General features: G+C 46.2%; 1 protein-coding gene across 1 annotated transcript in view; it reads left to right on the forward strand.

The window, feature by feature from the left end:
* Positions 1–1,060: 1,060 nt before the first annotated feature.
* Positions 1,061–27,502, forward strand: part of MARCHF9 (membrane associated ring-CH-type finger 9) — a 51,591-nt gene continuing 25,149 nt past the window's right edge. The window contains exon 1 of the mRNA XM_081939189.1: positions 1,061–2,853. Within this exon, the coding sequence (XP_081795315.1) occupies positions 2,464–2,853 (390 nt within the window). The 5' untranslated portion in view covers positions 1,061–2,463. The remainder of the gene's footprint in view (positions 2,854–27,502) is intronic.

Below are 27,502 nucleotides of genomic sequence, written 5' to 3' on the forward strand. Positions count from 1 at the left end.
CCCACCTCTGTGCCTTCTGCCAGGTTGGTGACTATGTTAAAAACAGCCTCCCCCAAATTTCATTACCAGCCTACTTTATCCAACTGCTCTTTAAACCTCTCTTTTTACTCCAGACTTAGAGATAATTTGCCTCATTTCAGATGCTGTGCGCTGAAACGTCTATTAAAACAGTTGTGTTAAGGGATTATAGGAGATAGAAGTCCGAAACATTAGGACAGCATCAAATATGATCTATTCCTTCCCTAATCATTTCTCAGTTTCTTCGCTGGACCTCTCTCCCTGTCCCTGTTTTATTTATTCCGCATATCTTGAGGGTACTTGGGCAGGGATAATGTTTATTCTGAATAATGGAAAGTTGGCTGGGTTTAAATCCTATTTAACTATTTAGAGAAGATTGTTATCTATCCATCCGCCCATGTATCAAAGTAACATTTCTACTTCAAGGCTTAGAAGGCAAATTAACCATAAATATAACCTGGGAAAAGAGCATTGCTTATCTGCCCATGTTCCTTTGTTCCTCAACATCCTGCCTGACCCAGAGCCTCACATGTGAACAATAGCACTAGAGCAAGCGAAGTAACCAAACTTCTGGGTCAGGACAGAGATCTCCTTCCTAAGGGAGAGACGGTTTTAGCCTGCTGAGGTAGGGAACGGTTTTCGGGAAAGAGGCGAAGCTTTCACGGTCGTTTAGCGAGGACCACTGTCAAATGTTTCGGAAAAGAGGGGAAGCTTTCACGGTCGTTTAGCGAGGACCACTGTCAAATGCTTGCAATGAAATGAACATGCTTGGGTAGGGCTGCCAGGCGATTGAAAAAATCTCCTCAGAGCTGCTTTCCCAACCGCCTCCTCCGAGGCATCTCTAGACAGGGAGGAGGGAGGATGTTTCTTAGGGCACTTTTCGCATTTCCCGGGGACTCTTCCCCTCTTCCACGTGGTTGAGGTCGGCCGACAGTCGAGTGGCGCAGCGGTTACGCATCAGCCCCCTCGGTTTTCGTCCGACGCCGGCGCGCCTCCGAGGCCCCACGCAAGCCCGGCATCCACCCGCTTCACGCTCTCGCTCTCCTCCCGAAATGTTTTATTTAACATGCTGTACCGGAAGGAGAAGCCATCTTCCCTCTCCTCAGCCCTGAGCCGCCGCCACCGCTGCCATTCGGGCTGTCGTGCGCCCCAGCCCCCGGATCTCGGGGGCGGCGGGAGAAGAGGCGCGGGGAATCGGCTGGCAACCCCGGACGGCTGGGGGCGCCCTGGGACGCAAGCCTAGTGCCCGTCAGGGCCGGCTACATAAAGAGCCGAGGGGGAAGAGGGCTCCGCATCTCAGACGCTGCCGGAGCCTCCCTTCCCTGCGCACGCACGCACGGCCCCGATCCCGGCAAGAGAGGGTGGAAGGAAGCGGCCGCCTGCCGGCGCAGGGGGAAAACCAGCCCGAGCGCGCAGGGATGCGGCTCCTCCAGCCCGGCGGCGCGGCTGCAGTTGAGGCTGCAGCAGGGAGCGGAGCTACCGGGAGCGCTGCAGACAAAAGAACCGCCTGCGCCCGCTGCTGCCCAGCCAGCTCCCGAGGGGAGGAGGAGGAGGAGGCGAAGAGAGGGCCCTGTCGCTGGGGCTGCAGGTCCTGAAGCGGAGGAGCCGCCTCCCCGCCGCTCTGGCGGCCGGCAGTAAAGGGAAGCTCGCGAAGAAGAGGCGCAGCCCGCCGTTGCAGCGCGTCTGCTGAATCCTCCTCTTCCCTCTCCTCCTGCCTTCCTCCCTCCCTCCCTCCCTGGATCCTCCGCTAGCCGATTGCAGGCCCTGACCGCCGGAAAGCTCTCCCTTGGCTCGGCTCGCTTTACAATGACCCGAGGAAATCCGGACGCCGGCCTCCCGCGGAGGGTCCTGGAGGGACTTATGCAGCGCGCCGAATCCTAGCGGAGAGCAACCCCCACCCCCACCCCAGCGCTTCGGAAAGAGGGGGAGCGCGGTTTCTGTCCCAGCCTAGCAGTCCTCCCGCAACACCTGGACCTCGCGCCGGGACGACTGCTCAACTGCCCCCCTCGCGCCACCCCTCTCCCGACCCTATCGCCCCCCACCCACCCCGACGGGACCCGGAGTTGTAGAATCCCGACCTCTCGATTAACCCTTCTCCGCCCGCGCCCAAAGCCCATTCTCTCCGTCATAGCGGGCTGCAACCTCCCCCTCCCCATTTCCTCCTGCCCTTCATCCATCCCTGCCCCCTCCCACCCCGACACCTGTAAACGCGCAGCTTGCCTTTCCCCTTCGCGACGAGATGTGGGCTGCGAGTCTCGCTCCTTCCGTTCCCCAGTCTTCCACCTGCCGGGAGCTTCCCCGATCTTCTCCGTCCCTCGATGCTAGGCAGGAGGGGCACAGCTAGACGGCGGCGTCCCGCAACCCACCTCTCCGTGGCTCTCCCCCCTCCCCCTCCCCATCCCGAAAGGTACACGCTGCTGCCGCCGTCGGGGGGAAAAAAGGTAAATGATGTTCAAGTACCGGATCCGCATGTTTTTCAACGAGCTGAAGCTGCTGGTGTTGATGCGGCGGGGCCGCCCGGAGCCCGAGCCTGGAGCTGGGGGAAGCCGGGGAGCGCTGGGCGGCAGTGGCTGCGGATGGCCGCCCTTCGCCGATTGCTCGGTCCAGCAGGACGATGAAGCGGAATATTACGGCGGGGGAGGCGCCGAGACCCGGCCCCGGAGCCTGGCTTTGGAGGAGAAGGACCCTCGCCTTCAGCCTCCGGGACACCAGCCGGGGCATCAACCCACCGCGGGTGGGGCCGGAGGAGCTTTGGACTCAGTGTCGCTCAGCAGCAGCTTGGATAGTGGCATGAGGACCCCGCAGTGCCGGATTTGCTTCCAGGGACCAGAGCAGGTCAGTGGGATGAAAGAAATGTCGGGGAGGGGAGGGGGGAAGTTGTCCTGGGTTTTGAGGTGTGGCTGAGCCCCAGAAAGGAGGGGGGACCCTGGTGCCTGGGTCAAGTTGGAGCCTGATGGCAGGATGCCAGACCAGATGGGTGTTAGGGGAGAATGGGGCAGGAGGATGGGCTGGACCATTGGACAACTTCCTCCCCAATTTCCCCTAGTGCCTGCATCCTGTTGGGGATTCCTGTCAGTTCAGGGTTTCAAATGTCCTGGGTGGGCCAGAGGGTAGAAATACCAAGGCCAAGATAGTGGCAGAAGTGTGTCAGACATCAGTGCAGCAAGAGCCATAAAGTTATCAAGATATCAATGAAGTTAATTACACACACACACACACACACACACACACATGCACGCATGCATGCATGTATGTATGTATGTATGCTGAGATCGAGGGGCTTGGGTGCCTCTGTCACCCGGTGTCAAGGTGGAGACCACATCATCTCCTCTAACCTGGTTTCCAGGATGCCAAGGATTTGAGATCTGTTTGGGGACACGAGCTGAGCAATGTGGCTTCCGTTTCAAGATTTGTTTTATTTTTGTTTCTGGAGAAGCTCCTGTGGTGCCATGGGATGAAACTAATGGTAGTGCATACAAAAGTGATAACAGCTCTTAATCCCTGGGAAACTACAGTGGCTTCCCTCTGCTCCTGCCAGCTCTCCAATCCCACATGTGGGTTTGCTTTGCCATTTATTTCCAAGGAACTCAAAAGCCTTTTGGGGGAAGCTGCATTAGATGACCTCATTTATGGTTATGGGGATAGTCTGGGCATTGACCCAGGTCACTTAATCTAGGTAGAGAACCACAGGAGAAGCATGCTATCTTTTGAGATGGCTTTTCATTAGCCTTCGAGGAAGTGGAAGCTGCTTTGAGACTACAAAGAAGACCCTGGGTTTACTGAAGGTGTATTGTGCTATTTAAAATGCATGGAAATTGCAACATTCCTGAGTTGCCAGGATTGGAAAGCATTTCCACTGGGACCTGAGAGCAACTGTGTTGCTCCCCGTGAATTCCTTTTGCTTGCCTGGCATAGAGCCTTTTATGTTTGCCTATGCTGGACAGGGTGTCTTTAGGATTTCTCTTTCCCTAGCCAACTGCCTTTAAGAGTGCAGAGTGATGGGCTTTAGGCACCAAGACAAAGAAGGAGACTTCTGCTTTGAAGAGAGCCTGTGCAGCAACATCAGTTGTAGTGGCTCCCTGCGGGGATGTGGAAGGCTATTCTAAAAAGACTGGGCAGTAATTAGCTGCCGAGAGGAGGCTGGGTGGGGAATTTGGTGGGTTCCAGTGGATAAAAAGCAGCAGGAGGCTTAAACGCTGAACCTGGCAAAAGGCCTGAGTTGTGTGTCAATGGGAAGAAGACACACCTCCAGGAGTTGTCTGGTTGGCTCAGAGAAATGCCACCTATTGATCCCTGTCGCCACCTCTTGCAGCAAAGCTGTGTTTTCCTGCAAGAAGCAGACTGTTCCAACAAGCATGCCGGTGATGGTCACCTACAGCTTAAAGCTTTGAAATGCACAGAAAAGACAACAGTTTGCAAAAAAAAAAAAAAAGTAGGCACTGGGTGCCTCCGGCTTCCTTGCCTCAGAGATACTCGTAGGAGAGACAATGGGAGGATCATTCGAAAGCGTCTAAGTGTCCCACTTTAGAAAAGTGGGGATCTATGAAATCGATACTGATCGAACTGTGTAGGGAGAATAAATTGAAGATGGGCATTGCTTACCTTTGCAATTCAAATCTTGGGTTGCTTCAGCCTTCCCTTATGGCCGTGATGGCGAACCTATGGCACGCGTGCCACAGGTGGCACGCAGAGCCCTTTCTGCGGACAAGCCAGCCGTCGCCCCAGTCCAGCTGCACCGCGCATGTGCCTCTTGCCAGCCAGCTGGTCTTTGAGTCTCTGCCACACATGCGCGGGGGGCGGTGCCTTCCCCGATCTCCACAGGTTCCCTCCCCCAGGTAGGCCCTACCTTTCTACTCCATTTCTGCCACCTGCACCAACCTGGAAGCCAAAACGGGGCGTGGGAGGGGTATGTGCGGGGGACGCTTGCATTGCATTTTGGGGATTGGGGCACTTGACATCAAAAAGGTTAATCATCATTGCCTTATGGGGACTCATTTAAACATAGATTTTGGAGTAGATATTAACTGTGTATGTTGGAATTCATAATTAATCATTTTATTAGAGTTCAGGCAGCCACAATAGTTAGTACTAGCTCATTCTCCATCTGTGTGTTCCTGGACAAACGTGCTCTAGTGAGAATACGTCGTTACTGTCCATTTGGCATAAGGAGAGCATTGGTCTGTGGAGTTTGCATTTTTGGGGGGAAGGGGAAAGGGCAAGTAGAGTGGCTTTATGTCCTTTATTTAATATATCCCAGCCTGATTCCCTCCGGATGCATTGGACTTCAGCAATTCCCCTAATTCTCAGACAGAGTGGGTTTAAAGTCACGATGGTTGGGAACTATGAAAGTTGAAACCCAACACATCAAAGGTTATTAGGCTGACAAAAGTTATCATATGGCAAGATCACCGTGAGTGGGAAGGACACCATTTATGTGAAAGAGCCCTCAGACATGCAAAAGCAGTAGTAGTAACCATGCAGATTATACGCTCCATCTACGGAGTTGGACCGTACCTGCACGGTTTTGTTTTCTATCCCTTGATTAGTTAATCTGAAGGGATCGGATAGGTTAGTCTTGCTGAGCATTGCCTATTCCAGCTAGTATTTGCTCTTCAACTTCTTCAGCAGGAAAGAGTTGCTCCTCCAGTCATTTTTAACTAGGGATGCCAGGAATTGATTCCTCCCTCCTGCAGAACATGTGCTTTACTACGGGGGGGGGGGCGGGGGGAAGGGCCCTTTTGGAAAGGTCAGCCAAAGTGTTTAAAGAGTTGGGTGTACCAGGGGAGAAAGTGCTGAAGTCAAGCAGGTGACAGTTTGATGGTTCTGCAGGGTGGCGGCTCAGCCGGTCTGATGGAGACGATGGGTGGTTTCTCCCTTTTTAGCTGACCCGAAGAGGTAGAGAGAAGCTGGGCATCAGTCAGGCATGCCAGGAAAAGCTCTTTTCAGATCACGCCCGGTGCATGCCTTGCATTACGCCGGGATTCAGTCTGAGGAAGGGAGGCTATTGTGTGGAAGGCAGCATTGATTGGAAGGCTGCTTCCATCCTTTCACGTATTGAATGAATGGAAAGCTATGAAAGCTCTATGAAAAAGCCAGGCGACTGAGCTGGCATGATTGTAGGGTGTGGCTGATTTTTTTGTTTTGTTTTGTTTGAGTGACTACACATGTCGGCGTGGGGGAAAAAAACCACACCACTCTGATTTTCTTTTCACAAATTGGAGGCAGGGAAATAAACGAATGTGTCCATGCACTTTTGTGTGCCTGTTGCTCAGATAAAAAGCTTTTGATGAGCCCCTACTTCAAACCAGGACCGCATTTTGACGTGCTTCAAAGAATGTGGGTTTGCACAAGGAGGCACGTGTGTTCCTTGGCGTCTCCTTCCCTGGATCTGAGGAATATTTGAGCATTTGCACATCTGTCTTTGGGCTCACGTGGATGCACACCATGCTTATATAGGGGTGTACAGGGTTACAAGTGCAGGGTATACAAGTATTGTACTGGTGTTTCCTCTACCTCAGGCTTCTTGGTGTGGTTGTGTTTTGCGTCTATGTAGCCAGCTTCTCATTTCTAAGTAGTTATGTGTTTTCCTGAGACTCAACCTGGAGTCAGGAGGAGAGGCATAGGAACCTTTTGCCTTCTGATGAGTATATGTGTATGTTGCACCACCTGTGCGTGTCCACCTGTGCATACGTGTGATCTTATTTCCATGAGGCCATTCATATGCACATAAACATAATCTTTTGCAAGCCAGAGCTCTCCAGGTGCACTAGCTATAACTCCCACCACACACCCAGCAGGACAAAGCCTGCGATGCCTAGGAGTGTTGAGTGCTGAGCTTCAACACAAGGGGATGTCCCCACCTTGGAGGAACCCTGGGACAGATGATGTGAGCGAGTTGTCTAACTCTTAGCCTGCCTTAATTAACTCTTAATTTTATGTCAGAATTAGCCACAGACTTCCTTCCTTCCTTCCTTCCTTCCTTCCTTCCTTCCTTCCTTCCTTCCTTCCTTCCTTTCTTTCTTTCTTTCTTTCTTTTTCTTTTTTTTAATTCTGCCAAGCTTCAACTGTGCAGCATGCAAAATAATGAGACAGGGCAAGCATATTAGAGGCTGAAACATAACAGGCATCAAGTGGCACTTCTCTCTCCTCCCCATCCCCGCACCAAAAATCCTTATTAGTAAAGGGTAAGAGTCCAGCTGAAAGGGCTTCACATGGTGAAACAAGAGCATCCTTGTGTCGCTTCCCTTGATTCCAAGAGGGCTTGGGCAGAGCACCTCCCTGAGGGATTATGCTGCATAGATCAAATCGATTCAGTTCCTCTCCCCTCCCCGCCCCGCTTCCCCCCATTTACATGGCCTAAGTGCCTTGACTCTTGAAAACCCTCCTGGATTCAATTGTGCTTCTGTCGTACATGTATTTGGAGCACATAAAATGACTTCTGGTGCCTCGCAATGGGTTTATCTGTCTCGATTCCCTTATGCTGTTGTTGAAACTTATTCCCAAATATAACATCGTGCAGGCAACAAAGATGTCATTCACCTGTTTATAAAATGTATACATTCATCTATCTCATGGGTCGGCAACCTTAAACACTCAGAGCCATTTGGACCCGTTTCCCACAGAAAAGAAAATACCAGGAGCCACGAAATCCTTTCCGTGCCTGACTATTTCCTGAAAGGCCACACGACTAGCGCATGTAGTTGAATTAAACGTTCTGCTTTCTTCTGAAACTTTTGTTTTCTTGGATTTATCCATGGGGTTGAAAAGTGTACCGGCAGGTATCACACATTGGTAGTTGTGATGCATATTTTGAGCGACAGAGAACCGCAGCAGAGGGATGAAAGAGCCACCGGGTTGCTGACCCCTGATCTCCCTATACATGCACCTGGACAGGGAACCACAACTGACTGCAAGTTCTCTCTGTGTTGGCGCGCGCTCAACAGCAGGCCTGAGTTTGCTTCTGCATAATGTATGAAGTATCCCTCTGCTTAGCAAAAAAAGATAAATTAAAGCTTGAAAGTCCTACTAGGAGCAATAGTGATGCCTGCCATTGATTCAGGAGAGCTGCCTACAAAGATTTTGGCTTCATGGGAGGTGGTCTGAGAGTGGAAGATGTTCCTGGAATTATTAAAAAGTCATGTGGAAGTTAGCACCGCTCCAAAAAAGAAAAGACAACACACCTTAAAGTTCTTGGGGCATTTTATTATTGTCATTATCTAGCATTTGGAACACTTTAGGGAAGAAACTATTGTAGTTCAGCTCATGCCAATTTCAGCTCCTGGCATGTCTAATTAAAAGGATCAAGCAGCAGATGAAGGGGAAAGCTGCCTTCCAGCTGAGATCCTGGAAAAGTTCATTCCCTCAAAGGGAGCAGTACTGGATTAAGCAAACAGATTGTTTCACCATGTTGATAGCAGCTGCTTCTGTCCTGATCATCAGAAAATCCCCGCCACACCCACTTCCAACCATAAAATCTATTGCCCCTCTCTCTCGGCTATTCTGGTATAAATGACTTGATCTATTTGCTTTCACAATTTCTCCTCCTCAGTGGTGGGTTGCTAACCGGTTTACTACTGGTTTGCTCGTGCTTGCACACATGCAACACTTCTGGGCACGTGCAGAAGCGTCTGGGCAGGTGGGCGGAGCCCCCCCTGCCTGCATCACTACTGGTTCGGCTGAACTGGACTGAACCGGGAGCAACCCACCTCTGCTCCTCCACTAAATATAAGTTTGTGATAACAGAAATGCTGGATTTCTGCTCTTCTGTTCTCTGCCAGATGCTGAAACTGTAATCCACGTGTTTGCGGTAAACCTGATTCAATCCAGAGATTCACTCATACCTGAGTGAATATTAATATTGTAAAAGGTGCTAGGCTTGCCCAAAGTCAGGGGTGGGGGGCTGTGCATGTTCCAAAATACCCAAATATCTTTTTCAAATGCTTGATTTGTTTCCCCTGAAGAAAATACTCCCATTTCATATGTTTAAGAATAACAACTGTTACTACTATTACAGTCCTGAGCGAGATTAGTCATTTCTAAATCTTAATTGCTGGTATGTTTTTGTCAAGTGATTAGCTTTCTTAAATATGTGAGATCAACATAAATGTCACCCATCAGAAACTTTCCCAATGCAAATTGGATGTTTTCTGGTGTAAACTGGCTGGTGCAAACTAACCTAGTCACCATAGGAAAAATGTACAATTTGAAAATTTTCAGAAAACCCAGATCACAATTAAAAATAGATGGATTCCCCCACCCCACCCCCACCCCCCCGGTTCTACTTTTCATTGTTAATCTGCTTTCAGTATTGTCACTCAGTGCTCCCATGCATATAAACATGTGAGTGTTTACATGGCTGTAGATTAAAAATACAAATTTGGGGCCCTGGTAATGAATGATAGGAATACAGAATCTTACCACATCATTTATTTGTGCCATTCCGTGCTTCTCCAAAAATTAGTTCAGACACGATTCCAAATCTGCTTACCGTTTTATGTGCTTATTAGATGGCTCTTGGAAACAGGACATAAATGTATACATTTACAGGACTGAAATCCAATTATTTCTATTCTAGTGCTTTAACTGGGCCCTGCTGAGGCTACAAGGAGAAGATTCTCTACCCAGATGTGTAATCACCAGCCAATACCCCCAAGGAAACATTGTTTCCAGGTCAGAAACCCAAGTACACATCTTGATTTGGCCATCATGAGATGACCTTAAGCCAGTGGCTATTAGTCAGCTGAGTGCACCGCTAGTTGATTCAAGAGCTGCATCAACTTTACATAGCACACACTGTGGGACACACTCTGAAAAATATCCATTTTCATTGTTTTAAGGATAACAGGAGTGTCCTAAGCCTTTGTAAAGCTTGTAAAGAGCATATTGCTTTTTAATGTACAACCCAATGTCCCCCTAAATGAAAGAAAAGACAAATGTTCTTGGTTTGACTCATTTTGGAGAGCTTTGAGACAGCTGAAGAGATGCTAGTAGGTTATAACTGGCCAAATGTATAATCACCAACCAATACCTCCAGGGAAACATTGTTCCCCAGTCAGAAAACTCATGTGCAAATCTTGATTTGGCCATCAAGCTCATTAGTAGACCATAAGCCAGTGGCTATTTTTTAGTCAGGTGAGTGGATTCAGTCAGCTTCAGATTGGGATACAATCTGAAAACATCAGTTTTCAAGGGAGCACAGTTGCTCTAAGCCTCTGCAAAGCTTATGAAGTGTATATAGCAGTGATGGTGAACCTTTTCAGTACCAAGTGCCCAAACCAGAACGCCTGTGCGTGTGTAACAGCACTGGAAAGCCGAAGACTGGCTGGCTGGCACGCGCATGCCTGTTTTTTGGCTGGTTTTGGGCCATTTTGGGGGCTGTTTTCAGGCCGTTCTTTGGGCCATTTTTAGGCTGTTTTTCAGGCCGTTTTCAGGACATTTTGGGGGCATTTTCATGCCATTTTTTGTTTTTCTGCCAGAGGGGCCAAAAAATGGCCTGCAAAACAGCCCCAAAGAGCCTGAAAACAGCCTGCAAATGACCCAGAAAACAGCCAAAACCAGCCTGGATTTTGGGCATTTTGGGCTGTTTTCTTACTGTTTTCCGGCGCTCCAGTGGCCGGTGCACATATGCACACTGGAAACCAGAAGAGCAGCTGGTGATAGTGCACGTGCTCACAGAGAAAGCTCTGTGTGCCACCTCTGGCACCTGTACCATAGGTTCGCCATCACGGGTATATAGCAGGGGTGGGTTCCTGCCAGTTCTAAACTCTTCTATAGAAGAGGTTCCACAAATCTACAGTGCCATTTAGAACCAGTTCCAGCTCCCTCCCCCCACCCGTCGGCACATCATCAAGATGAAGAGCGAGAGGAGGAATTCTGGGAGTTGAAGCCCACAAGTCTTAAAGCTGTCAAGTTTGAACACCCCTGGCGTTTTTTTTCTAAAGGGTTAGGGGTGCAAGGGTCTTGTAACTTGATAGCTTTAAGACTTGCGTGCTTCAAATGCTAGAGTTTCTGAGCCAACATTTTGGTTGCTAAGCAAGAGCGTTGTTAAGTGAGTTTCACCACATTTTACAAGTTGGCCACGCCCACCCAAACACATGACTGCCAAGCCACTTCCACTTGGTCACATGGCTGGCAAGCCACTCCCACTCGGTCACATGGCTGGCAAGCCACTCCCACAAATCAGGCCACACCTACAGAAGAGGTTCTAAAAAAAATTGAAACCCACCACTGGTATATAGATAGTCCTGGACTTAAGAACAGTTTGTTTAGTAACCGTTCGAAGTTACAACGGCACTTTAAAAAGTGACTTATGACCATTTTTCACTCTTACGACCATAGTAGCATCCCCATGGTCACGAGGTGCTTGATCTCTGACTCACGTTTACAACGGAGCCATGTCATCCCCTTTTGTGACTTTCTGTCATGCAAAGTCACTGGGGAAACCAGATTCACTTAACAACCGTGTTACTAATTTAATAGCTGCAGCGATTCGTTTAACAAATGTACCCAAGAAAAGTCATAAAATGGGGCACAACATCACTTAATAAGTTTCTCACTTGACATAAATGTTGGGCTCAATTGTGTTCATAATTTGAGGACCACCTGTATTGCCTTTTAATGTGTACACCCCAAATTAAAAAGAGAGAGAGACTTTTTGGCTTTACTCCCTTTGAAGAGCTATGGATCTGCTGAAGGGATGTTGGTAGGTTATACATGCAGGTCACAGTGTTTGACCCTTAGCTTAATATATTTCACAGTTTGTTACTGAGGTGGAATGGGTAGGAGCAGGTCTGCATACACCAGGCTGAGCTCCTTATTTATTTATTGCTTATTTAAAATGTTTTTATCTCTTTTTTGGCCACGAGCCCTCTCATCCCAACATTAGTACACGATTAACAGAGATGACTATGCAACAGCAACTTGAAGGAGAGTACAAATAGCCAACAGAACGAGATAAAACCAGCCAAATTTCAAATAATAAAAACAATAAAACAGAATGTTAATCCATAAGTCATGATTTTGCAAGCCACAATAGTTAGAATTGTACAATAATACCAAGCCAAAATCAAACAAACCACATTATGGCTGAGGGCAATGTGTGAAGCCCATCTGTTTGAATCAAACATCCAAGCACATTTAGAACCATATCAAGGCAACAAAGGATGATCAACAGAACTTTCCTAGGGAGGGAGATTTGTAATCTAGGGTGGCACGACTGAGCTGTATTTCTGAAAACCCGTTCAGAAGAAGGGGAATGGAATTCAGGGATTGCAGATGTAAACCATCTGAAATCATGTATCAACCAACTTTGCCCAACCCAGTGCCTTCTTTGTGAGACCTGGAAGCCATCTTTCATTGGGGCTGTTACTTGGAACCCTGACATTCCTAATGTGTGGTAACCAAGGATGAGGACTATCTAATTTTGCTTCCTGACTCATCAGACCTACATACACCAGCAACTCTAACTGAGCAAGACAGCAGGATTTCCCATTAAAGGGCACCTTCAGTAGTTTCCTCTATAAGGTAAACAGGCCAAATGTCTCTGTAGAATGAAAACTTAAGCTGAGAGAAAGGGGCTCCTAGAACAATATTTCATCTTCTTGGTTTTCAGAAATATATTTTCAGGACATTAGCAGGGTCATCCCTTTTGAGTAGGTTGTGATGGTGCAAAGAGGATCAACATTTCTAAATGACACCAAATGACTGAGATTGACAGTCAACAGATATGCCTAGTAGCATTGTCTGGATGGTGAACTGTAGGAGTTACAGCCCTTCACACTTTGAATTGGGAAAAGGCTGATCTACCTGATGGCTTGATTTATAAAATGTCTACCCTACTTTTTCATTGTTAAAATCAAACTCAAAGCCCATCTAGTGGTAATTAGAAAATGCAATCAACTTCCCTAAGATGCAGCAATGAGGTCAATTAACTTAGATGATCTTTTTGTTTGGCTTGGTAGGGATGAGGCACATTTCATATGCGTATGTTGCACCGTGATTAATGACCCCATAATTAAACATACCTTGCTGGTGCGGGAAGTTTGCATATATTCCAGTTTGCAAAGGGCAGCCCTCTCTTGCAGAGTTTGACTCAAGCCTGATTTAAAAATAAGGACCTTTACAACTTTATGTCACTTCATTTAGTGACATTCAACATTATAGTGGCACTGAAAAAAAAGTGACTCATGACCGATTTCTCACTTATGACCATCACAGCATGCTTACTGTTACATGATCATGATCCAAGTGCTTGGCATCCAGCTCGCGTTTACAATGGTCTCCCGTGGTCACATGGCCACCATCTGCAACCTTCCCAGCTGGCTTCTGACTAGCAGAGTCAATGGGACAGTCAGCAGGGTAGATTGCAAATTACAATCGGGATGTCTCCTTTGACGAGTGTGGTGATTCACTTAATGACTGTGGCAAAAAAGGTTGTAAAATTGGGTGGGGGTCACATGATGTAAAATGTTGTGGTCTCACTTATAAGTCAAGGACTGCCTATAGAAGGGACTGTGGAGCGGGCTAATGTTGCCTTTCAACCGTCAGCACCTGGACAGCTCCCACACAGAGTCCACTCTTGTATGCGGTTTTGATTTAAACCAGTTTCCCAATCATGGCAACTTCTTCTTTTCTTTATTAAATGTATTTCCTGCTTTTCATTCGGGAGCTCAGGTTGGTCCTGAACCTGGATCTCCGCACTCCTAGTCCAACACCTTAGTCACCACAATACATTGGTTTTCTTCCAGATTTGTGGGCTTCCGATCCCAAAATTCCCGAATCAGCAAGATCATTACTGAGACTTCTGAGAGTTGAAGCCCATGCACCTGGAAGTTACCAAGGTTGGAAAACATTGATTTAAATCAGTGTTTCTCAAACTTGGCGACTTTAAGTCCTGTGGACTTCAACTCCCAGAATCCCCCAGCCAGCATAGCTGGCTGGGGAATTCTGGGAGTTGAAGTCCACAGGACTTAAAGTCGCCAAGTTTGAGAAACACTGATTTAAATTATATCTTCTAAATTGGCATCTGCAGATGTAAATTAGCATAAGGGGGTCTCCATGTAAACTTGTATCCTATTTCATCTTCTTTGATGTTGCGCCTTTTAGTTTTCAGACAGAGACATCATATCTTTGTATACCAGAATCAGTAGAATAAAGCCTTCACCCATCTGCACTTTTGGAAAACCCCTAGCTGGCTGCCATTGAGTGCAGAATAGTGCATGGCTGACCTGGCTCTGATTTAGGAAAGCAATTCTTTAATTTTTAACCAAGAGGTTGTAAACCTTTGTCCAATCTGCTCTGGCCACTCTCCTAGTCCCCATGGCTGGCCAAAAACAGATCCCAAAAGGGGTCTTTTTAAAAAGGCTGTTTGTTAGCAATAAGCCCATGGGTTTTGCACATGAAGCAGATGGATCACAGCTGATTTCCCTCTCCATAAAGGTTCTTGGGAGGAGTGAGTGGGAGTGTCTCCACTGGGACAAAACATATGGTTCAAATTTTTAATGAATTTCAGAAGAAACTGATCTTGGGCTTCGCTGTTTGATTAGCTAGTTAGCTTTTTCTCAGAATCATTTTCATGCTTTCACCTGAAGCATTTGAAATGGATATGGCTAGTAAAGGTAATAGTGCTTCACAACCAGGTAGTGAAGCTCAGGTTTATTGGATACATAAATGTGAGGCTGCGTTGTCATTTAAGAACATATAAAAATAACTTTCATGTGGTCCAACATGCTTTTCCTCCGCCTAATGGATGTATCTTCATTCCTGCTTCTGAATGGTGGTTGTCGTCGCTGTGGCAGGTAAATCCTTGACTTATGACCACAAATTTAGCCCCAAATTTCTGTTGCTAAGTGAGAGACATTTGTTAAGTGAGTTTTGACAACCTGGCTTGCCGCAGTTGCTAAGTGAATCCCTGCAGTTGTTCAGTTAATAACTCGGTTGTTAAGTGAATATGGCTTCCCCATTGACGTTGCTTGTCAGATGGTCTCAAAAGGTGATCACATGACTCCAGGACACTGCAATGATCATAAATATCAATCAGTGTCTAGCAGATGAATTTTGATCATGTGACCGTTGGAATAACCCAACAATGATAAGTGTGAGAAATGATCCTAAACAAAGGTGTGTTGCTGCCCGTTTGTCTACTGGTTCGCAACGCATGCACACTCTTCAACGTAAATTGTTCTGCACGCATGCGCATGAAATCCAACATGGCAACGGCCCAGTGATGGCAAGGGAACCAGTTCAGGGGCGTGGCAGGCCTGGGGTTGCTGCCAGTTCTGCGACTCAGGCCTGACTTTCACTATTAGTTCGGCCAAACTGGGCCACCTCTGAAAAAGTCACTTTTTCAGTATCGTTGTAAGTTCGAACATTTGCTAAATGAACTGTTGCAAGTCAAGGATTATCTTTATTTTAGCGTATGATGGCCTAGTTCCAACAAGATACCTCAGCTCTCCTTTGCTACCTCTGGAGCCTGTGATTTGGGCCTCTCCTGTTTCAGGTGGCATAGCCATGTGCCCAGTGAGAGGTCATTCCTTGACCGAATTTGCTGTTGGCACCAGAGGCTTCCAGAGAATGGAGCCTAGCAAAGGAATGAGTCATTTGGAGAGGCAGGGTGCACACTGAAATGTCACTTTAATTGTAGGGCTGACTTATCCTACTGGCTTCTGGCAATGGTTGAGACATTTCCCAGCTGATGCAGAGATGTCCGTGTTGAAGCTTTGGCTAACGGATTGATAAGAAGGACTTAAAATCAGTCGAGATTTATGTACTTTGGGGCCAGGATTCAACCTAAGTAAGAAGGGGAGTCCTCTGAAGGCGTGCATAACGCCTCATATCCACCTTTCTAGCATGATGGGTTGCCTGATGGCAGATCAGTGGAGCTAAACTGGCTGATAAGTGGCTCATTAGATGTTCCTTGACTAACTCACAGGAGGAGTGGTTCCCATTGTAGTCCTTTCAGATAGAGCGGATCCAAATGTCTCTACTGAAACTTTCAGAATCAACTCCCTTTCCACATTTAAGATAATATAATCTTTCTTGTCACTTTTTTCTGTGAACACACTGGTACACATTAAAAAATGAAATTCTCTCAAAAGAATTTTTTTTCATATCTTTGAATGGTCACTAAGCAACTGGTCATAAACTGAGGACTACCTGTATTGAAACTTCCAGTTTGACAGTTCAAATCTCACCAGGCTCAAGGTTGACTCTGCCTTCCATCCTTCTGAGATATATATATATATATATATATATATATATATATGTATGTGTATGTGTATGTGTATGTGTATGTGTATGTGTATGTGTATGTGTATGTGTATGTGTATGTGTATGTGTATGTGTATGTGTATGTGATTGTGATTGTGATTGTGATTGTGATTGTGATTATGATTATGATTATGATTATGATTATGATTATATATATATGTAGTCCTTGACCACAATTGAGCCCCAAATTTTTGTTGCTAAGTGAAATATTTGTTAAGTCACTTTTGCCCCATTTTACAACCTTTCTTGCCACAGTTGTTAAGTGAATCGCTGCAGTTGATAAGTTAGTAACCTGATTGTTAAGTGAATCCGGCTTCCCCATTTACTTTGCTTCTCAGGTTACAAAAATTGATCACATGACCTTGGGACACAGCAATGGTCATAAGTATGAATCAATTGCCAAGCATCTGAATTTTGATCACATGATGCTGGAAAGATTGTAACTGAAAAAATGTCATAAGTCACTTTTTTCAGTGCTTTTGTAACTTTGAACAGTCACTAAATAAACTGTTGTACGTCGAGGACTACCTGTATATGTATGTATATATGTACTTATAACCATGATCATACCCAACATGCATATGCGTGTACACACACACACACACACACACACACACACCCCAAAAAGTCCTCAGATTCCTCCTATCTAGAAAATGGTTCCAAATCTTCCCCTTTCTTGGTCCAGCTATGCCACCCGTTTTCATGTCATGGGCATTAAACCTGACATCTTGAGTGCGTAAGTTCATTGCCTAACATCACAGGACTTAAATAAGAATCTGGGCATGTAAGTTGCTTGGCTAACCCCCAGGAGGATGTCGGTTTGCTGTCGGTTTCCTCGATCTCAGGGCAGGTTCAGGTCAGCCAAACTAAGCCAGAAAGGAGAAGTAGGACAAAAGCATGGATCTAGCAAAGAGTAGCAAATTGGCTTGAAAAGCCATGGGGACACTGTGGTTATATGCTGAAAAGGCAGAACAAAAAAAGAATAAAAGTGGGGAAACGTTAGGAAGCATAATCTGAATCAGAATACAATAGAGGAGGACAGTTAAAGCAAAACTGCAGGAGCAAGGGGGAAAAATAAAAGAGAGATGGAAAATCTTTTGTAGGTCGAGAACTAAATTTCCAGGGAGACGGAAATCTCTGGAGACATAAATCAGGAAATCAGTGATGGGCAAATCTGAAGCCTAAAGTAGATGAAGCCAGAATTGGCAATAACTCATTGATTCTCTTTCTTCCCCCCCCCTCTCTCTCCCCCGTCGTCATCATCATAATCGTTCTCTTTCTCTCCTCTCCTTCATTGTCTTTTCCCCTTTTTCTCCAGGCTTTCTCTGTGATGAGTGCTTTAGGTCTTTGCAAATTATGTTGTGGATTGTAAGATCTTTGTTTTCACCTATCATCCATGTGCAGTTTTCATTGTGGCTTTTAATGAGTTTATTTACGTGTCACGCACTATGAAAGAATTCCTTCTTTTCCAGCTCTTGTGATCCTGCTTTTAATTTGTTCTGGAATTTTGGGGTTGTTGGGTCAGTAAGTTAAGGCCGCCTAGAAACTTATTGTCATCAAGGCCACATTGGCCACGATTATGTCAGTGTCGATATTAATTTCTCACCTTTCTACAGTATTTCTCCTAAACGTGGAGTTTTCTAATTACGCTAATTGTTATATCCCCCTTTTCTCACAAGACCGAAATCAGTAAAAGATCGAACATGGAAATTTTCTGAAACCCACGCCAATTAGTAGCTCCAAAACATATTGAATTGCAGCTGCTGCTGCTGCTGCTACTCTGTGGAATTAATGAGTGAACAGTGTAACCTTTCTGCATTCCAAGGTAACTGTGTTTTGAATGATATGCAGGGTGAACTTTGCAGCATTTTCCCCAGCTATAAATTAATTACAACATCTGTTCAGATAGCTGAGCTGAGCTTTGGCACTTCAATGTTACTTTCCATGAGCCACCTATGGGTGACTTTGGGATCAAACGTATCATATAAGGAGATAATAACATATGCTATTATTGATTTCTTTATTGTTTTTCTCATTTAAAAAAGGTGCAGGATAAAAAAAGGGTTTTCAAGAAGCCTATCTCCACCGACTACGGGTGGTCCTCAACTTATAACTATGCACATAGTAACTGTTCAAAGTTACAGGGCCACATGACTGATACTCATGCTTATGATCATTGCAGTGTCCTCATGTTCACATGATCAAAATTGGGCACTTGTTAACCAACGTGCTTTTATAGCAATAGCACTTAGACTGATATACACTTCATGGGGCTTTACAGCCCTCTCTAAGCCGTTTACAGAATCAGCCTATTGCCCCCAACAATCTGGGTCCTCATTTTACCCACCTTGGAAGGATGGAAGGCTGAGTCAACCTTGAGCCGGTCAGGATCAAACTCCTGGCAGTTGGCAGAATTAGCCTGCAATACTGCATTCTAACCTCTGAGCCATCGTGGGTCTTATGATTGCAGCATCCCAGGGTCATGTGACCATCATCTGGGACCTTCCCAGCAGACTTCTGACAAGCAAAGTCAACGGGAGAAGCCAGCTTCACTTAATGCCTGTGTGATTAACTTAATGGCCTCAGCAAGAAAAAAAAGATTGCAAAATCAGGCATGACTCATTTAACAACTGCATTGCTTAGTGATAGAAGTTCCAGTCCAAACTGTGGTTGTAATTTGAAGACTAACTGTAGTAAAGCTAGGGCATTTGGGTTTTCATTTACTTAGGCAAGTGGCATATCTTGTCCATGTATTTTGTTTCCATTGTATGGTTTATGATTCCAACTGGCTTTGAATTTGGTCCCACAAAACAACACTATAGGGGCAGGGAAACAATATGACTACAGGCTCTGAGTGACAGCTTGCTTTACCACCATTTAACATGCGTTTAATGTCAAACAGCTTGCTAGGAACTATACTGAGCTTTGAAGTGACAGCTCTTTGCTTAAGGGGCTAACTATCATGAAGTTATATGTGCACCACTTCTCAAATCCTCAGTGAGGTCTATCAGGACCTGCTGTTGCATAGTCTGAAACAGTGACCTGATTCTGAAATTGTCATTGCATTTTGTTGATTTCCCTGAATCTAAAGCAGTCACTGTGGGATTGTTGTTGAGAAATATACAAGAAGAAAAATATTCAAGCATCAAAGGCATTCGACATCAGGCTAATCTCCATCCATTGTATCGCAATATTATAACATAAGATTATTATAATGTAAAGAAGAAGACAACAACAACTGCAAAACGGCAGGAGGAGAAGGAGGAGGAGAAGGAGGAGGAGAAGAAGAAGAAGAAGAAGAAGAAGAAGAAGAAGAAGAAGAAGAAGAAGAAGAAGAAGAAGAAGAAGAAGAAGAAGAAGAAGAAGAAGAAGAAGAAAATCATCATCATCAGATGGCTGGTTTTTATGTTGACTGCATAGAATTTCATTCTTACATCCTGCATGCAGTTCCTTCCCACCTGTGGCTACCAAGCAAGTACTGAAATGCAGGGCTGCAATATTGCATTACTGCAGTGGTCACTATACTTTAGTCAATACAGGTAGTCCTTTGATTACAACCATTTGTTCAAATTTACGATTGTTCAGATTGCATATATACTGCTGGAAGCTGTAACATTGAACATAATTTTTTTTTTCATGTGGCTATTTATTGACAGAATATATAACTGTGGTTTGAGGCCAGCCACATTGCTATATTTGTTTTACTAGCAGCTGTGTCTCACAATAACATGAGAACAAAATCGGTGTAACATAGAGCAGCAATAAGGAAGAGACTGATTGGAATTTGTTGGTAGATTCTAGGTGATTGGCACTGGATCGGTTAAAGTTTTGGTAATTTATTATCTAAATAGTAGTAGCAATTTAGAACCATTTTTCTTCCTAAAAGTGAATGTTGGGGAGGAAAGAGAATGCTTATGGAAAAGCTAGGAGTGGCATTTAAAAAAAAGATAGATAAACTTGATTCATAATTTTGGGCTAAGTTTGCATGTAGAGTCATGATCCCTGTTTCTTAGGTGTCTGCCAATATACTGTATTTCATGAAACTGTAGATGGGGAATCTCAAGGTTCTATTAAAACATAAAATACTTCTTATAAGCCTCAGATCTGCCCACCTTCAGTTTAACTGATAGAAATTTGGACCACTGTTGGAAAAGCCACGGTGTGAAAGCTTCAATTAACCACCTGTTTTGCTACAGAAGTTCATTATCATCACCATGAGAGTATTGTGGTCGTACTGGGTACCATACTGGAGAATTGAGAAAATGGTGCAAATGGAACATTCCCCCTTTTAAACTCCCTAGGCAGAATGCATTTTTTTTTGTTTGCTTACCTGCAAAATGAGTGAATTGTTTCAATAGATATTCATGCCATAAAAAATTTCAGAAATTAAAGAAGGAACAGAGCAAGGCTTTCTGTGATTAGGCTCTAGGATATGCAGATTTTTGCTAATACTTTGGTTCTTCGTTGCTTTGTGAGAGAAGCAGGAAAAGCAGGTGTACAGAACACTGTGCCTCTAAATGCCTAAATAAAGATGTTGATCTGCCCCCCCTCTTTCTGACACCCATAAGCAAATCAGTAAACTATCTTGCCCTGGGTAAGACTCATGGCCATGTCAACTGGTATAAATGGAACTAAAACTAACTGGTAGAGTCCTCTGGAGTAGCCTCGGTGGAACCTGACATTTTCTGCATACAAAACAGCTGCTTGACCCATGGAGCCACAGTGGCGCAGTGGTTAGAGTGCAGTACTGCAGGCTACTTCTGCTTACTGCCAGCTGCCTGCAATTTGGCAGATGAAATCTCACCAGGCTCAAGGTTGACTCAGCCTTCCATCCTTCCGAGATGGGTAAAATGAGGACCCAAATTGTTGGGGGCAATAGGCTGACTCTGTAAACCGCTTAGAGAGGGCTGTTAAAGCACTATGAAGTGCTTTAACAGCCCTCTCTAAGTGCTATTGCTATTGATCAATAAGCAGTGTCTGATCCTCAATTGCAACCCACTGAGTGTGTGAGTGCGCCACTAATTACAGGAGGGCATGGTAGCAAAAGTCTTGCTGAAGTATCAATTTGTTGGGGGATCCTAATGGGTTATTCAGTTTGGCTGGCTGAATTCCCTTTTGGTGTAAAAGGAGTAGTCAGTTTGAGTGGCCTGGAAATGGGCAGGAAGTACATAGCAACACAACTTGCAGATTGTGGGGGCCAGTGGATTCTCCTGTGGTTGCTCCTCGCTGGCAGATAGGCAAGCAAATGACAACAAATTCGCTCGCTTGCTTTTCCTCCTTCAATTAATCCCAACCCCTGGCATTGACAAGCAGACTTGGGCAGCATCCTTGTAAATAATCTTGCTGTTCACTTGTCTGCTTTCTCCCTCCGGTGAGGGTGAGGAGAGTGTTGGTGCCACTAAAGGCATGCTACTTGGGGCATGTTGCCAAGAACAACATGAACCCTCAGAATCTCCCTGCTTTTTTTTGCCAGTGAATAAGCCAGAGCTTTTGGCTCACAGGCTGAGACTCTGATTCAAGGTTTTGCCTCCAGCTTGAAGTTCCCACCAGGGGTGGGCTGCTGGCGGTTCGGGAGACTCTCTAGCTAAGATTCTGTGCAGTTCAGAGAACCCCCAAATCCCACTCCTGGCTGGCCCCACCCACCCCGCCCTCCCAGAGTCCCCACGTGGCCCATTTTGGATGCAGGCAAGTGCAGGGCATGTGGGAAGGCTCGGGGAGGACAAAAAATGGGCCTACCGAAAGGCCAGAAATGGGCCCTTCTGGCCTCCAGAGAGACTCCGGAGCCAGGGGAGGCCGTTTTCACCTTCCCGGAAGCTCGAGGAACGCCTCCGGATCCCAGGGATGGCAAAAACATCCCCCCCGCCCTGCGTTGGTGCAGGAGGCTGACTAGGCCACGCTCACCCAGCAACCTGGAAGAGAACCCCTTGCTAAAGGTTTTGAAGCCATCTCTGGTTCCCACCATCCCAACTTGCTGGGAACAGCAGGATTACAGTCTCTTTCTACTTCCTGGACTGAAAACTACCTATATTGGTTCCAAAGGGAGAGCTATGATCATCACTGGTTTTGGTGATTGCTAAAAGAGCTGCCGGGTTATTACCAGTTCAAAGCCTTGAACTCAATTTGGGGTGATGGGAAGAGCCTTTGCAGTCTCATCTCACCTTCAGACTTAGGGGAGAAGAACACTAGATTACTTGGAAGGGTTGCTGAAACTGACAAAGGTCTTGCTTTACTTTAAGCCAAACCAGGGCCTGTTGTGAGCCTTGGCATGGATTTTAGAGCATGATCTAGATCAGGGGTGTCAAACTCAAAGCTCGCGGGCCACATGCGGCCTGTGGGGTGCTTAGATCTACCCTACCCTGCAAACAGCAAAGGACCGGCCCACGGTGCCTCTGCCAGTGCCCCCCCCCCACTCCATTTTTGTTGGCAGCCGGCTGCAGGAGGCCAATGCTGCCAAAAATGGGACCCAGGGTTGCCGCCTATGCCCCCCCACCGGCCTCCATTTTCACTGGCCGAGGGCTGGCAAAACAAACTATAAACCAAACAAAAAACAAAAGGAGAAACGTTTCCCCTTTTGCATTTGAGCATCCAAGAAGGGACAGGGAAGGAGAAAAGGAAAGAGGAAAGTCAAAGAAAAAGAAGGAAAGAGGGGAAGGAAGAAGAAAGGAGAATGAAGAGGGAATGAAAAACAAGAAAAAGAAGGAAAGAAGGAAGGGAGGGAGGTTATAATGAGAGAGAGAGAGGGTCTGAGGGAAGTCCTGCCTTGGCACTTAGCCACCACAGGTGCCCCGGACATTAGTGGTTGAGCTGGTCACGCCCAGCCTGGCCATGCCCACCATCCTCCCCACACTCCCAAGGTCAAACACAACCTTGATGCAGCCCTCAATGAAATTGAGTTTGACACCCCTGATCTTGATAAAGGCCATCCTTTAGTGTTTTCTGGGGAATCCTTGGTGCCCCCCAAGCTTAGTTGTTGTTGTTGTTTTTGGTGTGTGTGTGTGTGTGTGTGTGTGTGTGTGTGTGTGTGTGTGGTTATTTCATTACCCAACTGTTTAACACCTTCAGTGCTAGACGGTTTGCTCTCTGTGTTTAATGGCTTGCCCTGTCAGTGTTGATGGGAGCGCTGTTTTCTGAGAACAGACCACGCTGCCTTTCAACACTGAAGATGTTACCTAGTTGGGAAACAAAACATCTGCAAGAAAACAACCAAGCTCAGAAAGCATCAAAGACTCCACAGTTCAACCCTGAGCTACAAATATTCTCTTCTAGTGTTTTCTCTTGCCTTTGATACCTGCGATTCTGGGCCAATAAGTGATTTTTTTCAACTGAGAAGAGAATTTGACCACATGTATCAGCATCCTTCAAGTCAACATGGCATCTGTGATGGTATCTTGGTATTAAACTGACCCTCAGCACATAGTCCGTGCTTCATTTTTACCCAATGTGGCCTTCCCACATTTGAGGAGCTGAAGGTCCTCGGCAGGGTGGGATTCCAAATCTTTTCCTACGGGTTCTATGGAGAGTGCGCTTCGCACACGTGCACAGCACTCAAAGACCGGCCTGTGTGTCAGCGCTGTGAGCTGAGCTGTTTTTTAGCTCAGCTGAGGTGCGGCAATCCACTCTGCCGTGCAAATCAGCTGAGGTAAAAAATAACAAGGGAATATAGGACAGGGAATGATGGGGGCGGGGCCAGTCAGAGGTGGTATTTGCCAGTTCTTCGAACTACTCAAAATTTCCACTATCGGTTCACTTGAACCAGTCTGAAACGGCTGAATACCACCTCTGGTCCTCGGTTGAACGCAGAAGTCCCTGGATATGCCATAGAATAGATTAACATACCCTTAGCACCTAGGTATGATAACAGACAGAAGCTGAGGTGGACAGCTGAACTAAGCAGGGCAACAAGGACACTCGCATCCTGTGAACCTCTGACATATTTCCAGATCTCTTTTCAGAGATTTTTTTTTCCAGTAGATGTACGTGTGTGCATTTGTGACAGAAAGGCAGTGCACACACATCGGAATGAGGGCGAACAAGGCAGCAGCAAAAGGAATTAGCTAGCTGTGAAATTGCCGATTACAATATCCCTCCAGGCCGATAGAACGCTCCTGGCACGAATTGACAAATACATCCTGGGCACAAGTTGCTAGTGAGGAATATCATCCACTGGCACACATGCTTCCTATGAGGGTGGCAGTGGCATTGAGCTTCTATCTCTCTTGTAAGCCCGTGTTGGGGGCAGGTAAATTCCAGTTGGCATTTAGCAGACGGAGGAGGCTGATGGCCCATCTCTTCCCGTGAGCCCTGAGAAGCTGAAACTAAGGGGGAGTGTGGAAGACTGGTGGAAATTGGTAGTAACAGCAATTTGAGTAATTTTCCCTGTAGTGTAAAATGGATCCCATTATACCACCAGAGCCTACGAGTATGTCATAAATAGCTACACAAAGTGGTTAACACCACACAGTGATTCCGCAGCTTAAAATGAGCTCCGTGAACAATTGATGTGAATCGTCATACAGATATAAATGCACAAAAGGCATCCTTTGCCAGCTACTCATCAGCAGCTACTGACAATCATGTTTGAGGGAACCAAGGCCTATTTCCACAAAGGGGGTTCCAAAAATCATTTTAGGGAAAGCCACTTTCTTTCCCGGTGAAGATCTTGGACAGGCTCCTGAGAGCCAAGACGCTCTGCATTTGTCCATCTGGGTGTGTGGCTTGGTCATGAGTGGACATCTCTTGAGTGGCTCATGGCCTTTTCCATGGAACTGAAAAATAAGCCCACTGCAGGCGACTGAATTTGGCTTGCCTATTTTAAACTGCAGTCTGTTGGAAAGCGAGATTGGGGGGAAAAATTGGAAGTGCCAGTTTGGCTTGTAGAGTTGGAGAAAACTTTGGCAGCCAAGCCTGATGTTTCATGGGGTTGGCGATGCATAATACTTGCTTCTTCTTGCAGAATACCTGTTTCTTAGCCTATACGAGGGGTGTCAAACTAGATTTCTTCTCAGGTCAGATCAGCATTGTTGTTCTCCGTGGGCTGGCTGGGCAGGGGAGAGATGGGATGGAGGCCTTCTGCAGCACCCTGTTTTGGCTGGCAGAGTGCTCCAGGAGACCCTCCAGGCTCAAAACAGGATGTTGGGGGAGCTGCGTGTAGCCCTCCTGCACCCCATTTTGGCTGCCAAAGGCACCACGTGCCGGTCCGTTGCTATTTCCAGGCCAGCCCCATGGGCCAGATTTAAGCAGTCTGAGGACCGGATCCAGACTGTGGGCCTTGAGTTTGACATCCCTGGCATATATAGTCTGTGCATATGAATTATTGAGTTCTAGTTCTCCCTTTTCCTTAGAAAAAACTATGCTACAAACTGTCTTAAATTCTCTCTATTGCTTAGGAGATCTGGCGTGAACCCAAAACATTGCAGGCAGTCCTCGACGTACGCCCACAATGGAGCCAAACATTTATGTTGCTAAGTGAGACATTGGTTAAATGAGATTTGCCCCCTTTTATGACTTTCCTTGCTATGCTTGTTAAGTGAATCACTGCGGTTGTTAAATCACGTAACAATGGCTTCCCCATTGTTGACTTCACTTGTCAGATGGTCAGAAAAGATAATCACGTGAACCCGGGACATTGCAACTGTCATAAATATGAACTGGTTGTCAAGCATCTGGATGTAAATCACATGACCATGGGGATGCTGCAATGGTCATAAATGTGAAAAATGGTCATAAGCAGGGGTGGGATTCAGCTGGTTCGGACTGGTTCAGGTGAGCCGGATGCTAATTTTACATGTCGTTTGCTGAACTGGTAGTTGCAGGGATGGCCCTGCCCATACTGCCCTGCCTCTCCCAGGAGTCTCCACACGGCCCGTTTTGGATGCCAGGTAAGTGCAGGGCCTGCGCAGAACCTGGGGAGGGTGAAAAACAGGCCTCCCGGAAGTCTGGAAACAGGCCCGTTTCTGACCTCCGGAGCCCAGAGGAGGCCATTTTCACCCTCCTGGAGGCTCGGAGAAAGCCTTCGGAGCCTGGGGAGGGCGAAAATCCACCCCCCTGTCGTGGTGCAGGAGGCCGAGTAGGCCTCGCCCACCCAGCAACCGGGCAGAGAACTGATTGCTAAAATTTTTGAATCCTATCGCTGGTCACAAGTCACTTTTTTCAGTGCAGTTGTAATTTTGAACGGTCACTAAATGATCTATTGTAAGTTCAAGATTATCTCTATTACTTGCCTTCCCCCTCCACCCCCACCCCCCCGCCTGCTTACATTTCTTTTGTAACTATTGGCAAATAAACATAATTATATCCGGGTAAAGATAAATTCACATAGCTTTGAGCCCTATTGCGCAAAAATGTTCACCTCTGGTAGGAGAGAGCCTTAATGTTATCCCAATTAAAGAAAACAATCACCAAAACCAAATATATGAATGGCAGGGTTAGAGTTCAAAGGTAGCCTCTGTGGAATGGCCTTGGCAGCAGTACGTACCAACCTTCAATCTTTGAGAACAGCTCCCAGATGCCTATCTCAGGCTTAGACTTAGAATAACTTTATTATCACTTTAAATCATATTATTACCAGATTTGGGTTGCTTTATGCTGGTCTACCACTGTCATAAGCATTTGATTTGGGTTGCCAAATTCTAGATAACCCAATTTTCTTTCTATGTTCGCTGCCCTTTAGTGACCATCTGGAGTTTTAGTTACAAAAATATAGAGTAATAGAGTTGGAAGGGACCTTGGAGGTCTTCTAGTCCAAATGGTATAGGGTAGGAAAACCTATGCCATTTCAGACAAATGGTTCCCCAATCTCTTCTTAAAAGCAGAGTTGGAGCATTCACAACTTCTAGAGGCAAGTCGTTCCACTGATTAATTGTTCTCACTGTCAGGAAATTTCCCCTTAGTTCTAGGTTGCTTCTCTCCTTGATTAGTTTCCATCCATTGATTCTTGTCCTGCCCTCAGGTGCTTTGGAGAATGTAGGTCTTCTTTGTGGCAGCCCCTTGGATATAGGAACACGGCTATCACATCACCCCCAAGGCCTTCTTTTCATTAAACTAGACAGACCCAGTTCTCGCAACTGTTCTTCACATGTTTACGTGCTTGTAAAGGATGCCATATTATGAAGAAGTATAGTCTTCCTGAACGTCTATGGACATTCTGGGCCATCCAGGTCATGGTTGTCCCAAAGGTGCTTTCTGAAGAGGCAACTGGACTTTCTGGTTTTCCTTTGAA

The sequence above is a fragment of the Natrix helvetica genome (genome assembly GCF_964273705.1).
Source record: "Natrix helvetica genome assembly, chromosome: 1".
Lineage (NCBI taxonomy): Eukaryota > Metazoa > Chordata > Lepidosauria > Squamata > Natricidae > Natrix > Natrix helvetica.